At 38.9% G+C, this 14,547-nt stretch overlaps 1 protein-coding gene across 7 annotated transcripts in view; it reads right to left on the bottom strand.

Moving 5' to 3' along the window:
• TPR (translocated promoter region, nuclear basket protein) overlaps positions 1-14,547 on the bottom strand; it is a 95,312-nt gene that overhangs the window by 60,791 nt on the left and 19,974 nt on the right. For 5 of the 7 annotated variants that reach the window (XM_085859480.1, XM_085859486.1, XM_085859481.1 and 2 more), the window contains exon 9: positions 163-259. In XM_085859480.1, coding sequence (XP_085715606.1) covers positions 163-259 — 97 coding nt within the window. The remainder of the gene's footprint in view (positions 1-162; positions 260-14,547) is intronic. The other 2 variants (XM_085859483.1, XM_085859485.1) reach the window with 1 other exon arrangement.

Below are 14,547 nucleotides of genomic sequence, written 5' to 3'. Positions count from 1 at the left end.
CATTTATTATGTAAATCATTTTTGACAATTTTCTTCTCAAAAAATAAATAAAGCTCAAAATGTGAGGAACAACTCTTAAAATCATGACAAGAAAAAATGAAATCGAAGACCTTCACACAATACATATGCCAAATGTAAACCCTCAGCAAATGTTGCGCACACCTTCCTCACCTTTTCCAGCCACTCTTAACACAGCGTGAAGCTCTTCAACACCACGCATCAATTCCGCAGATTTCTGTTCTGCATCATCACCCGCAGACTATGACAGAGGTCAAAGTGAGAGCCTCAGAATCAAACTCAAGGTTAAAGGGAGAATTAATATGAATACCAAGAGCAAGAATTGCTTTGCAACACATATCCCCGAGTAATATTGAAAAGAAAAAAAAGAAAAATCATTTACTGATATCTTTTGTAGACTAGAAACCAATAAAGACTACTGGGATAGCAAACCGGAGATAACCAGAGTTGGTGTCAAAGCCACCCAATGCTCGCCTGTTTATACATTTATCGTTTTTAAAAGACGAGTCAAATAATAAATATTTTTTATAAAGCATTGCAGGGAAGTATAATTATAAAGCAATATATGTATTTGTATATTGTAATCAGTAACAAGAGCGCAAGTGAGCACAATATATGCCCTAACAAGAAGGTATATAGAGAATTGTGCTACTACATGGAAAACGGCAACCACTTTAGATGACGAACGTATGTCGTAACACAGCGTCTCCACAGTCTGTACCTATGTACCAAATATGAAACGTGAAAGTTGAAAACTTTGGGAGTTAGAGTGCAGACAGGAACTGATGGAAAACAGCATCCTGGTTGCCATGGCAACCACTTTAGATGACGAACGTATGTCATGACACATCGTCTCCAGTCTGTACCTATGTACCAAATGTGAAACGTGAAAGTTGAAAACTTTGGGAGTTAGAGTGCGGACAGGAACAGATGGAAAACAGCATCCCGGTTGCCATGGCAACCACTTTAGATGACGAACGTATGTCGCGACACACCGTCTCCACAGTCTCTACCTATGAGTAGGGTGAATATACTGATTCTGGCTCACTTTTCCCCATGTAAATGAATGGGGGATTTTCAGCGATTCATTTTTTTCCCCTAAAAAGTAAACCCCCTTTTTATCCCAAGGTATATTTATTTGTCTCCCCTTTTAACCAAGGGACACTTTTTTTTCAAATAACCAATGCAATAAGATAAAGATTTGTTCAAGTGGTAAAGTAGTAATGTGATTTGTTCAAGGTGATTCTAAAGAAATATCTGAAACATGCAAGCCTCGGGACACTCTTTTTCAAATAACCAATGCATATTGTTTCGCTCACTCATTGAACCTATAAAGATTTGTTCATTCTCAAATTCCTTCAATAGTTTAATTTTCTTTGCACAATAATCCCCATCTAAAATATTTAAAAACAAAACATTTGAATCTTTATATTTTTTTAAGATACCCCTTTTGTGCCATTACGAAATGATAAACTTCTCTTTATGCTCTTGTTTGACCACCTCCTGAGCCACAGGTTATTTTAAGCCACGCCCACTTTTCATAAGCCCCACCCACTTTTTTCCTAAGCCTCACCCACTTTTTATGAATTGTAATAATCCCCGCCCACTTTTCCTTAAGCCTCACCCACTTTTCATGAGGTGTTTTCATAAGCCACGCCCTCTTTTCCTCAGCCCCACCTACTCTAACATCATTTACAATTCATCTCTGGCTCACAAAGAAATCACCAGAAAATTCTAGAATGTTATGATTTTGAAAAATTTGCCTGGGCTTGCCCAGGGAATTTCCAAAGGAAACCACACCCACCAGTCTTTCCCTATAAAAGCCTCAAGCCTAGGCTCCATTTTAAACATTTGTTTTTGCTGGCAATGGTGTGCTGTGTGCTTGCCTGGATATCGACGACTTGTATGGAACTAAACCTTCAAGTTGATGAACTGGATTCAAATCTCTTATCCATTGAGGTAAGATTTTATTTCCCTATTTTCAGTTTGATTTAAGCATCGACTCATTTAATAATTAAATAACTTAATTAACACATTATTATTTTCTCTCATAGGAAATTGTATCAGAAAATACCAATTTTGCAACAACTTGGGGCAAAATTGTTGGCTTGGTTGAAGACCTTGTGAGCGACCAAGACCCACAGAATGAGCTAAGCCTTGAGTGGGATGACTTTGGGGTTCCTTGGAAATCGACTACTTGTATGGAACTAAACATTCAAGTTGATGAACTGGATTCAAACCTCTTATCTGTTGAGGTAAGATTTTATTTTCCTATTTTCAAAGTTTGATTGAAGCATACTCATTTAATAATTCAATCACTTAATTAATACATTATTATTTTCCCTCACAGGAAATTGTATCTGAAATACGAAATGAAAATACTGCTTTTGCCACAACTTGGGGTGAAATTGTTGGCTTGGTTGAAGACCTTATGAGCGACCAAGACCCACAGAACGAGTTCGTCCTTGATGACCCAACCAAAGAGTTATACCTTGGAGACCAGCAAAATCCTGAAAAAGAGTTTTGCAACAATAGTACTCATTGTGAGTTATCAAGACAATACCCCCTGAACAAGTTATACCTTGATGAGCCAGAATACAAGTTTTACCTTGGAGACTCACAAATTTCAGACATTTTTAAAAATGGAGTTTTCCTTGATGATCCACAGTTATACTATGTGAGATCTATCACTGAAACCCATCAAAATTGGAAAAATGGAGATTTCCTTGATGATCCACAGTTATACTATGTGAGATCTAATACCGAAACACACAATATTTCTGGAAATTGTGATTCTACCTTGGAGTCTTGGATAGATGGTTATATTTTTGGAGACCTGAAATGTGGGTTCTGGCTTGATAACTCACAATGTGATACGTATCTTGGAAACTCAACAGGAATGTGGTTATACCTTGGAGACTTGGAAAGTTGGGTTTATTTTGGAGACTTGAAATGCTACCACTCTTTGGGATCTAAACCTATCAAGAAAGTTCTTACTCCCCCTTTCTACGTCATCAAACCTGAAAGCCTTAAAAGACAGAATTGGAAGAAGAGAAAAAAACATAAAAAAATATATTGTTAGTTCTGGGAAGAAAGTGCAGGCTTACTCCACCTTTCGACATCATCAAACCTGAAAGCCTTAAAAGACAGAATTGGAAGAAGAGAAAAAAACGTAAAAAAAAAAAATATATATTTAGGTGGAAATCTCATTTTGAAAAAGACATGTTGGGCGAGGGTTGTATTGGGGGTTGGGGTTGAGATTTTGAATGTGAGGGATGGGGTTAAGATTTTGAATGGGAGGGTTGAGACAGACACACACACACACACACACACACACACACACACACACACACACACACACACACACACACACACACACACACACACACACACACACACACGTTAAGCCTTTACTATTCAGTTGAGGATTCTGTGTTTGAGGTTCACAGATCGAAGAACGTCCCCCTTGACACACATTATATACTGTTATACACATTGGACTTGGCCCTCGAGTGTCCACAAGTGTATAGTAGGAGGGAGTGAAGCGCCAACCCATTGCTCCCATTGCGCGCGCGCGCACGCACGCACGCACGCACACGCACGCGCACACACACACACACACACACACACACACACACACACACACACACACACACACACACACACACACACACACACACACACACACACACACACACACACACACACACACACACACACACACATACACACACACACAAAAGTTAAGCCTTGACTATTCAGTTGAGGATTCTGTCTTTGGGGTTCACAGATCTAAGAACGTCCCCCTTCACACACATTATATACTGTTATACACCTCGGACTTGGCCCTCGAGTGTTCACAACGGTGTATAGTAGGAGGGAGAGAAGGACCAACCCATTGCTCCCATGGGTATTATCTGCTTAGTTTTTTCTTTTGTAATTCCTGTGAATAAAATGAACCTAAAATCTCTTCCCCTTCTAAATCATATATCTTATAAGTCCAAGGAACCAAGTAGCAACACATGCTACTTGTAAGTTAATCATAAGTTGAGACACGCCGAGGTCATGTTTAGCGTACCCGAAACTTATTTCTAACCTATGATTAACGTGTTGTTGGCACGTTACGCGATCGTTGCCACACATCGACAGACGTTACTTTTAAGTTACTCATAGGCTGAAAGACATCGGTATAATGGATCGTCTTTGCGTCAGCGTCCACGGCCACGGCCAGGACACTTATTTGCAGCATTCTTCAAACTTTTCTTCGGCATGACGAGGATGTTCACACTTCGATGTCTAGCTTGGCTATGATTCCAATTGTCCATCGGCAGCGTCTATTTAAAATAGTCGAGTTTGAGCGTTTTAACACGTTCAGAAGAAACGCTTCAAATTTCCAAACCCCAGCGTCAAAAAACAAAGGCGAGTGACAGCAATTTAAATCGTTCATTGTAAACAATGAAAATAGCTGAGTGGTACCGTTTAAAAGTCGTTGAGTGTAAAAAAAATCCAATTGTTGAGCGCAAGCGTCTACTTTCAATAGTGGAGATGCAGCCATTTAAATCGTTGAGTGGCAGCCTATGAATAGCAAACCCTACGTCACCGGCAAAGATAAACTGCCGCACGATATGGATAAGTTAGGCTATCGTTGGGCATAGTTTGTGAACGCCGGCTTCAAGATAATTATTCATTGGTATATCGTATCTATAAGTTATCGAAGCGCTCTATGTACATTATTAGTTCATTGTGCATTTGTCCAACCAGTTATGAATAGACCGAAACCGTAAAAACAAGCTATAGCTCATTGTTGAAAAAGCCCCATAAAAAATTAGCCACGAAGAACTTCGAACAATGGAGAAAAGATGTCTCCTACCCGTGGACACGCGGACGCAAGGACGATCAATCATAACCCACACCCTCCCCCTCACACTCACCTACTACTGCCAACATGAACAAACTACTACTAATACTAATACTAATACTGATACTGTTACTGCTGACATGGACATCGACTCAAAAAGGACTCGAAAACACTGTTGGGTTCCCCTTTTATATACCAATTCCCAAAACCGCTGGGAACACGTCTTTATATGGCAGTTGTAAGCTAGAAACACGTTCATTTATTTTTTTTTTGTCGACCGGAAGACGTCATTGGAATACGTCTACATACGTCGATGTGTGTTGGGACTCCGTAAAGAATTGGTTCAAAGCACGTCAAACATAAGTTAGAAATAAGTTTCGCATAAAAAAGACATTACCGCGACATGTTTCGACTTATGAGTAGCTTCTAAGTAGCCTTTGTGGACGTGTGTAAGCGTCCACATATCGTGTGTACAACTTATCCCCATCGCATGCGGAACGTGTGTCATACGACGAGTACGTCGTAAAATTTTGAACATGTTTAAGATTTCTTGACGTACTCTACTTACTACGACGTATGATAGCGTACTTTAGCGTTCTACTCACGTATACCAAACTTACTCATACCGTATTTGACGTGCCCCAACGTTTTAGACACATTTTTCTTTGGTCGGCATACGCTGGCAAGATCGCCAAGGTGGGACCGCGATGTTGACACTTCCATTTCTACGGCAGTTATGATTCGAATCGTTGTGAGTCAGCCTTTTAATAGGCTACGTCACGACATCGTCGGCGATGCGTGCAACGCGCTATGCCTAAGTTAGACTATCGTTGGGCATCGGTTGTGTAGGCAGACAACAGGTTCAGCATTCGTTGGTATAAGTTATCTATAACACAACGAAACGTTCTGTGTCCGTTACCAATGCGTTATACATAAGAACAAGTCGCTATGAATACGTCCGAATCTTAAAAAAAAAAAACATCAAAAGTTCAACGTAAGCCAGCGTTTTACATAAATTTTAATATGTTGCCATCGCTGGCTAAAACGTCAAGGTGTGACTGGGCCTTTAGGCTTTCAATTTCCTCTTCAATGCAGCAACAGCAGCACTTGTTTCTTCCCCTCAGGCCCAGTTGAAAATGAAAGTATATGATACTTCAAAGCAATTGATGGTCGTTCCCTGTGTTCCCTGTCATGGCTAGGTTAGAATGATTGTATAATACATTACAAATGCTGATTTTCAAACCTATATGCCATACGTACATGTACATTATTGCTCATATCTCAGAAACTATTGGAGTGCCCATCACAAAATTTATGTGAAAGCTTCTTGACATCATAAGGTACCTCTGGGATGAATTTGAGGAAATTTTAAGGATACATTTTTTGGGGATTCACGATTGAAGTTTATATTTTGTGATAACTTTTTTGTGGTTGGAGGTAGGAAAATGTTGCCCAGACAAATTCATAGGGCATGAAAATACCTTTAAAATGACACCAAAACCAGCTCTCTAGGTGTTATACTTTTAGAGATATGGCCATTTGAATTCGCAACGTCGTGCTAATTAGTCCAAAGTTCGTTAGTCTGTATCTCACTAATTAAGAGGCTGTTAGCAAAAATATTTGAGTTCTTGCCATTTTTCATGGGTCCAAATTGGTTCCCAAAGTTTTACAAAAATCTGAGAGATGATGGCAGATTCTTTGATGATTTGACATGGAATGACCCCTATGATACACTGAGTGGTTTCTTTGAGTTAAGTCTTCTATTCAACATCTCTTCTGTTTTAAGATTCGGAGTATATTCACCAATATACCAACTCATTTCCTCAATTACAAATTTATTCTGATCACCAAAAGCACTCGCAACACCAAAAAGTCATTTTTCATTATCATTCCTTTGTAGTTGAAATCTAATTTTAAGACCATACAGAACTTTATCATGATCACAAAATCCAAATATACCTTTAAGAGGAACTGCCACAGTAAAACTATTAACTGCTTTTGTATCATCAGTATACATTCCTTTCCTTTGAGTATATCCAGGGTCTGTGGTTGTTCCCGTTGACATATCAGGAATAAAACCTTCGACAGCCCCCTTTCCCATTCTATCACTGAATGTATATAGTGTAAATTTCATCATTTCAGATACAGCAGAGACATAATCAACCGCTTCAACTTCTTGTGTTCCAATGTACAAACGAACACTATCAAACATTTTCCAGAAGAAATCATTTACGAGTGTAGCGTTTGTGTTATTCCCAGCATTAGTGAATTTAAATTTACACAAGAAACTTTCGGATAGATTCAAGTAGGTTTGTTGATTATTTATTTCAAAACTTTTTGTACCATTTGCATTCCAGTCTGTTCCAGTTATTGCATTTACCTTGAAGTAATCCTCTTTTTTGGTGGAGTATGAGATAACAATGGTATCATCCAAATCATAGATACTATCAATTGCTTCCATACTTGTATTTATTTAGGAAAAAAGATGTTAAAACTTTTGAAACCCTGACCCAAGTATTTGAATTATTTTCTGTCGTTCTTGGGGGGACAACTGAGTTTTACCTTTTTTAATTTCTTTAATTGCTTGTAATTTATGAGATTCCTTTTGGGCATATTTTATGCTCTTTACAGCACCTGCTACATTTCCCACAGCAGAAGCAGTTGAACCAATTAGGTCTTTATGTTTAAGAATAGTTGAACCGATACCCATGAGAGTATCAATTATCCCATCTCCTCTAAATTGATGTCCGACACCCCTTTGTCTCTTAGATTTATAGTATCCTGTACCAAGATACATACCTTCACCCTTGTAGTATGGGGAAAGGAACATCCCAACCCCTGTAATTATTTTATATTTTCCCAACTCGTGTTTCCTCACAATAACCATCGTATTTATTTATTGGAAAACTTCACGTAGGTGAATTCTGATGGATATAACTTCCCAATTAAAAGAAATCATACGATTATCTTGGTCGGTTATCCTAAAATTTACTCTGTGTATGTTTTTTTCCTGACAGGGAGATAAACCAAATTTTTGGGTTCCATATTGAATTTATAACCAATTGGGGTTGAGTATGCACTGAATGAAAATATTGTATTTGTTTTTATTCCATCATTATAAGCACCATCAATCAAATCACAGTGAATTAATACCGAGTTTATTCCTGAGGATATTTGAATGACATTATCACTGTAAAACGTCCCATTAGTTTCAATCTTTTTTGAGGAGAAACCCAACAACTCTCTAAATGAATTATCAATTGTGAAATCAACCTTGTAGTTATTTTTAACTTTAATCGTTGATTTTGAAGTATGTTTTTGAATGATAATTGAGGTAACACCGGTCAACGAGCGTATTATGAGATTAAGGATTCGTCACTCCTTAGGTGTCATTTCCCTGGTCTCTGTTTATGCTCCGACTGAGGCGAGTGATCTCACCGTGAAGGATGCATTCTACGCCACGCTCGAGTCTGTGGTTGATCAGTGCCCCAGACGAAATACACTTCTCGTCTTGGGGGATTTCAATGCATCGACTGGAACTGATAGGGATGGTTATGAGGTGTGTGTTGGTCCCCATGGGTCAGGAACTATGAATCAGAATAGTACTAAGTTTCTTGACTTTGCAAGAAGTCATGGACTTAGGGTGGCAGGTTCATGGTTTCAGCGCCCACAAGCTCATCGCTGGACATTGTATTCCAACGCTGGCGGTGTGGCAAAGGAGATTGACCATGTCCTCATTGACGGTCGTAGGATGATCCAGAACTGCAGGGTCTACCGGAGTGCTCAGTTCCTCAATACTGACCACAGGCTTGTTGTAGCAACTCTAAAGCTGCACCTTAAATCATGGAGAATGGTACCATCCCAGCCTAGGCTGGATGTTGCCAAGCTCAGGGATGAGAGAGTAGCTGAGGAGTTTGCGAACAGGCTGAGTGGACACTTGGGGGGTTTGGGTGCTTTGGGGGGTCCTGAAGAGTTGTGGAGCGCCTTCAAGACCACCATCCTTGATGTTGCCGGTGGATGGCTTGGAGCTCACCGCAGGGCAAAGAAGAATTTTGTCTCTCAAGGGACACTGGATACCATTGACCAGAGTCGCAGGGCCAGGCTGAATGGCAGAGCTGAGCTGTTCAGGGAGCTGAGGCGTAAAACTGTACGTGCACTGAGGGTGGACAAGGAGGCCTATGTGCGAGGAATCTGTGAGGGGGTAGAGCATCACCTGTGGACAGGTGATTCTCGTCCCGCTTACAGGGGAATTCGCGCATTACGTTCATCCAAGCCCATCCCTCGGAGCACTGCAGTTCGAGCAGAGAGTGGTAGGCTCTTGACAGAGGAGTCTGAAGTGAAGGCCCGCTGGGCCGGTTACTTTGAGCGGTTGTACCAGGCTGATCCCCCAGCTGTCGAGTTGGACGTCAAGGGTGTTACAATCCCTGTTGCTGACCCTCGAATCAACTGTGGTCCACCTTCGCTTGTGGAAACACGGGCTGCGGTGAACCAGTTGAAACGGGGCAAAGCTCCAGGGATCTGTGGCATCCATGCCGAACTTCTCAAGACTGGTGGAAATGCTGCACTCGTGTCGTTGCATGCAGTTTTGTGCTCTGCCTGGAACACAGGCATCATCCCAACTGACTGGAAGAGGGGCCTTGTTGTCCCTCTCTGTAAAGGGAAGGGTGATCGCCAAGACTGCAACAACTACCGAGGGGTGACGCTGTTCTCAGTGCCGGGCAAGGTCTTTGCTCGGATAATTCTTGATAGGGTTTGCCACCATCTGCTTGAGCACCAGCGTCCAGAGCAGTCAGGCTTTAAACCAAAGAGTTCAACGATTGACCGTATCCTTGCCCTTCGTGTCCTCACCGAACGCAGACGAGAGTTTCGGCAGGGGCTGCTTGCAGCCTATGTTGATCTCTGTAAAGCGTTCGATTCAGTGAATCGGGATGTCCGCTGGAGGATTCTTGGTCTTCGTGGGGTGCCACCAAAACTGATCGATCTGATGTCTGAACTATACTCTGGTACTGAGAGTGCTGTGAAGTGTGGTGGTACCATCTCTGACTTATTTCCAGTTGTTACTGGAGTTCATCAGGGATGTGTACTTGCCCCCACACTTTTCAGCACTTGTATGGACTGGATTTTAGGGAGGATGTCGGAGAGATCAAGTTGCGGTGCATCATTTGGGAATGTCAAGATCTCGGACCTTGATTTTGCAGATGATGCAGTCATCTTTGCGGAGACTTTAGACATCCTCTTGGGGGCCCTCGAGGTGCTGAATGAGGAGTCGGAGCCGTTGGGATTACGGGTTTCTTGGGTCAAAACTAAGATCCAGGCTTTCGGTGACATCTTGGATGCTGCTGTCCTGTCTGTGTCTGTTTGTGGTGAGGATGTTGAGGTCGTGGAGAGATTCACTTACCTTGGCAGTGATATTCATGTCTCTGCTGGCTGCGAGTCAGAGGTCAATAGATGTCTGGGTTGGGCCTGGGGAGTCATGGATTCATTGGATCATGGGGTGTGGCGCTGCCGCTACCTGTGCGGGAGGACGAAAGTCCGAGTCTTCAGGTCCTTGGTACTTCCAGTCTTGCTCTATGGGTGCGAGACTTGCACTCTGACCAAGGATCTGAGACGGAGACTTAATTCCTTTAGTACCAGGTCTCTTCGGAGAATCCTTGGCTATCGCTGGTCGGATTTTGTGTCCAACGAGCGGTTGCTGAGAGAGACTCGGATGAGATTTGTTACCTGCATAGTCCGTGAGCGTCAGTTGCGGCTGTATGGACATGTGGCTCGTTTTCCTGACGCTGATCCTGCTCACCAGATTCTCTCAGCGAGGGAGTCTCATGAGTGGAGGAGGCCAGTGGGCCGACCACGTGCCTCATGGTTGCAACAAGTTGACCATCATCTCAAGGAGATGGGGATGGGCCTGGCATCTGCCTGGGGGATGGCCAGACGGAGGCCCCTGGAGTACCGGCGGAAAGTGGACGCAGCGACCCACTGTTCTGGCACATGCTCCCATACCTGACCTGACCTTTTGAATGTCAAAAACAATATTTTTTGGTTCATCACCCTGTTCTTTCATAAGACGAGCAATTTCGGAAGATATTTGAGAAATCTCATATGCTCCAGGTGAGACTGTTATCGTTTTGTATCCACTTCCCGGATTATAACTAAACTTGTCATTTTTCTCGGTTATATTAAATCAGGTATTATAAGTTTCCATGGACAATAAAGATGCCTCATATGCTTTTGTTGTGTCAAGTTGTAGTGGATATGGGAATGAAGATGTGTGGTCGCTTGTTGTGAAATTGAAACGAGGGATTGTGCTTCTCATCTTATTTAATATGAGATAAAATGTCTTTATATTGATATTTATTAATTATTTTCATGTTCATCAACTGGTCTAAAATGGCTGATGCTTCATTAAAACAATTGTTATTTCCAGCCTTCTTAATGCCTAACAACAATAACAGTCTATTAACCAATTGTGATGGGTCATTTGGAAGAAAACTAACACCTGAACCAAGGATACTTCAAGCCTGAATAATGTGTTTCTCCTTCTCATTCTTCCTACTTTTACCAGAAAGAATAACCCTATAATCAACAGAGTTCAGCAGATCAATATATACTTTATCATCATTATTTTTCATATCCAATGGTTTATCAATATACTTTGATTCATCCCTCACAGTTAAACCTTGTCTTCCATCTTTTGTGAGAAGGAACATTAATCTCGGAGTTAGTTTGACAGGAGGTTGAGCAGAACTCAAGAACCTTAATTCATCATTAAATATCAATACCTTTTCTTGAACAAGATGAAATATTGCTGGTTGTTCTGTTGGAATGAGTCCTGCTTTGGTTTTTGAATCCGCTGAATATTCATTGTTTTGAAGAGCATTCACAATATAATCAGGGGGTCGAATCATCTCTTCCAGTTGTTGAAATAATCCTTCATCATCATCATATTCTAATTCTCCTATATGCTCTAATTCTTCCTCCGTCATTTGACTGAAATCTAACATTTGGAGCTTTCTAGGAGTATATTTTATTGTGGGAACTGTGGAAACATCTATAATTTTTTCTTGGGAAGTTTTTAAAAGTGGTTTAAAAAATTTCTCTTGTTTTCTTTCAAATGCTTCTTCACCCGTTAGTTTTTGTCTGCGTTTCTTCTTTATGTCTTCCTGTTGTTTTACAACTTTTGAAACCAACTCTTGATGTTCCCTAAATCTTCTTGCTCTTTCTTTCGCATCCATTTATTTATTGGAAAATATCATTTAATGAATTGTAAAGATCAACAGGGAAATTTTCCTTTTCTTCATCATCCAAGTAGATGTGTTCAAATAAATCCTTTTCTTTAAATATTTTATCAAATCCTTTCGTAACATTAATACAAGTTGTAATTTCTTCTTCACTAATACTTGCATCTCTGCTTTTCATACGTTTGCATTGAGTTTCTTCATCAACATCAAAACCGAATGATAAAATCTTCACTCCGCTCAGACGTTTAATAATTTGTCTCGTTTCTTCTGGATTAGTTTCTAATATCCCAAGACCACCAGATTTTAGTTTCCTTAACTCACTCTTACAATGTGAATATTTTGTTGTACCAAGAGAAACCTCCTCAAATATTTGACCTTCATTCCTCAATCGCATTTGTTGATACAATGCGTATCATGGGGTGTTTTTAAAGTAAATTTACAATATTCTCATTTGTACTACACAAGAACCTTGATTTATGAAAGTTTTTCCAGAAGCAGATTGACCCACAAGATTTATAATAATAGTTGTAATTGTTTTACATATGTAATTTTTATATACATTTATATATGTAATTGTTTATAAAACAAAAAATATATCCCTTAATATCTCATCTTGTTTCACAACAATATATTTATATTTTTCAGTCGTGTGCTTCATATACTCCTCAAATTCCTTTTGACTACAGAATGTAGAACAATTATCTCTCCAAAAATTATTTATATCTATTGAATTTAACTTGAATAAAATAAAAGTATTAGCATTGTTTCTGATGGAACGACGAGGAAGTTGAAAGTACGATTGACTAAGATAAATACAATTAAAAGAAGAATGTCTCCCTCTTGTGTAGTAGCTGTCCATTACCGTTTGGTTTCTCTCATTAACACAATCATCAAAGATAACGAGGTTCTTTTTTGATTTATCCAAATATTGGGGAGACGGTATATCATCCGCATTATTATCACTAAGAATACAAGTTATCGGTTTTGATTTCTTTTTACATCTCTGTGTATCACAAAATAGTTGAATTATATCTTCAATGTTATAATCATTTGGGTTTTTCTGAAGTTTAAATAAACTGATTATATCTTCTTTTTGAAGACCAGCATTAAAACCTTGTGAGAGTAATTGATACTCCGGTTGAAAACTCGACTTTGTGAAAATTATTAAATTATCATAATCTAAAAAGTTGGGAGTCAGGAGCATCTTCAAAAGTAAGCAGGTTTTTCCACATCCGCTTGAACCAACTATGAGACATCTTAATGAATTTGGAAGATTTTTATGATTGTTAAATTTTATCTTATTTTCCCAAATGAGCAAAAAATCATTTATATATTTGGAAAACAGGTTATTTAATTTATTATTGGCTTTTTTAGAAACTCTATATTTTATTCTAAGTTCAGGTTCAATTTCAAGATAATCCATTATTTTATTTATGCAATATCTTGTGTTGATATTTCCCTGAAAATCACATCCATGAATAATATATAACAACAATGCTTTGAACGTTTCTCTAATACGTTCAGTTTCTTCCCTTGTAAGGAAAGGTGTGTTATCACCCTCATACTTTACATTCATTTCTCTAATCAATCTTGTAAAGTAATTCATTTTTGGTGTAAATCTAAAAGAATTATTTTCCTTTTTAAATTTTTTATTATCATTAATTAGAAGATAATCACAGAATATACATTGTTTATAGGCTTTTGACTCTGTGTTTAATCCCCGTCTTTCACACGCAGGACAATTCTCAAATTTGTCATATGAAGAATCAGGGAAGTCGAGCATATTTATAAAGTAAAACTTTACTTAAACTGAAATTCATCTATACTTTCAGTTGCATATTGACTCATATTTAATAATATTACCATCGATATCTATATACTTTATTTCATTACCAGATTCAACTTCAACATTATTTATATTAAAGGTAATTTTAAAATGATCCTTAACTACTATTGAACGAAATGTCATGTCACCTGATATATTAACAATCTTTATTTCATCAGGATTTACATCTTTAGGGTTGTTGAAAAAAAAATACAAATTTCTCCTTGCATATTACAGATGGTCTCATCTTTTCTTTCTAAAGCTTCATCCATAAGGTTTTTGTTTTTTGATACTTTTTCTGGTTTCATTGCTTTTTCTAGTTTTGAATATATTACCAGAAGGAGAGGAGAAACTTTTGTTAGAGATACTTTAATTGATGTTCGACCAGGTATACTAAAAGCCCTTCCACTGAAGGAAATTGAAGAACTCATCTTCTCTACCATAATTGTATTTATCCAATAGTTGTTATATTTATCTTTGTTCAATTTTACATCCTTGACATATTTCTCAGTATCTTTTACAAATGAAGAGATTGATTGAAACTTGTCTTTTGTGTCTTGAAACATTGTATTTATTAAGTGAAAAAAGTTGGAGGATAAAATGGTTTTAAG

The sequence above is a fragment of the Eptatretus burgeri genome, chromosome 16 (genome assembly GCF_056783735.1).
Source record: "Eptatretus burgeri isolate ZD-2024b chromosome 16, Ebu_testis_v1, whole genome shotgun sequence".
Lineage (NCBI taxonomy): Eukaryota > Metazoa > Chordata > Myxini > Myxiniformes > Myxinidae > Eptatretus > Eptatretus burgeri.
This window is presented reverse-complemented; position numbering and strand designations above follow the sequence as displayed.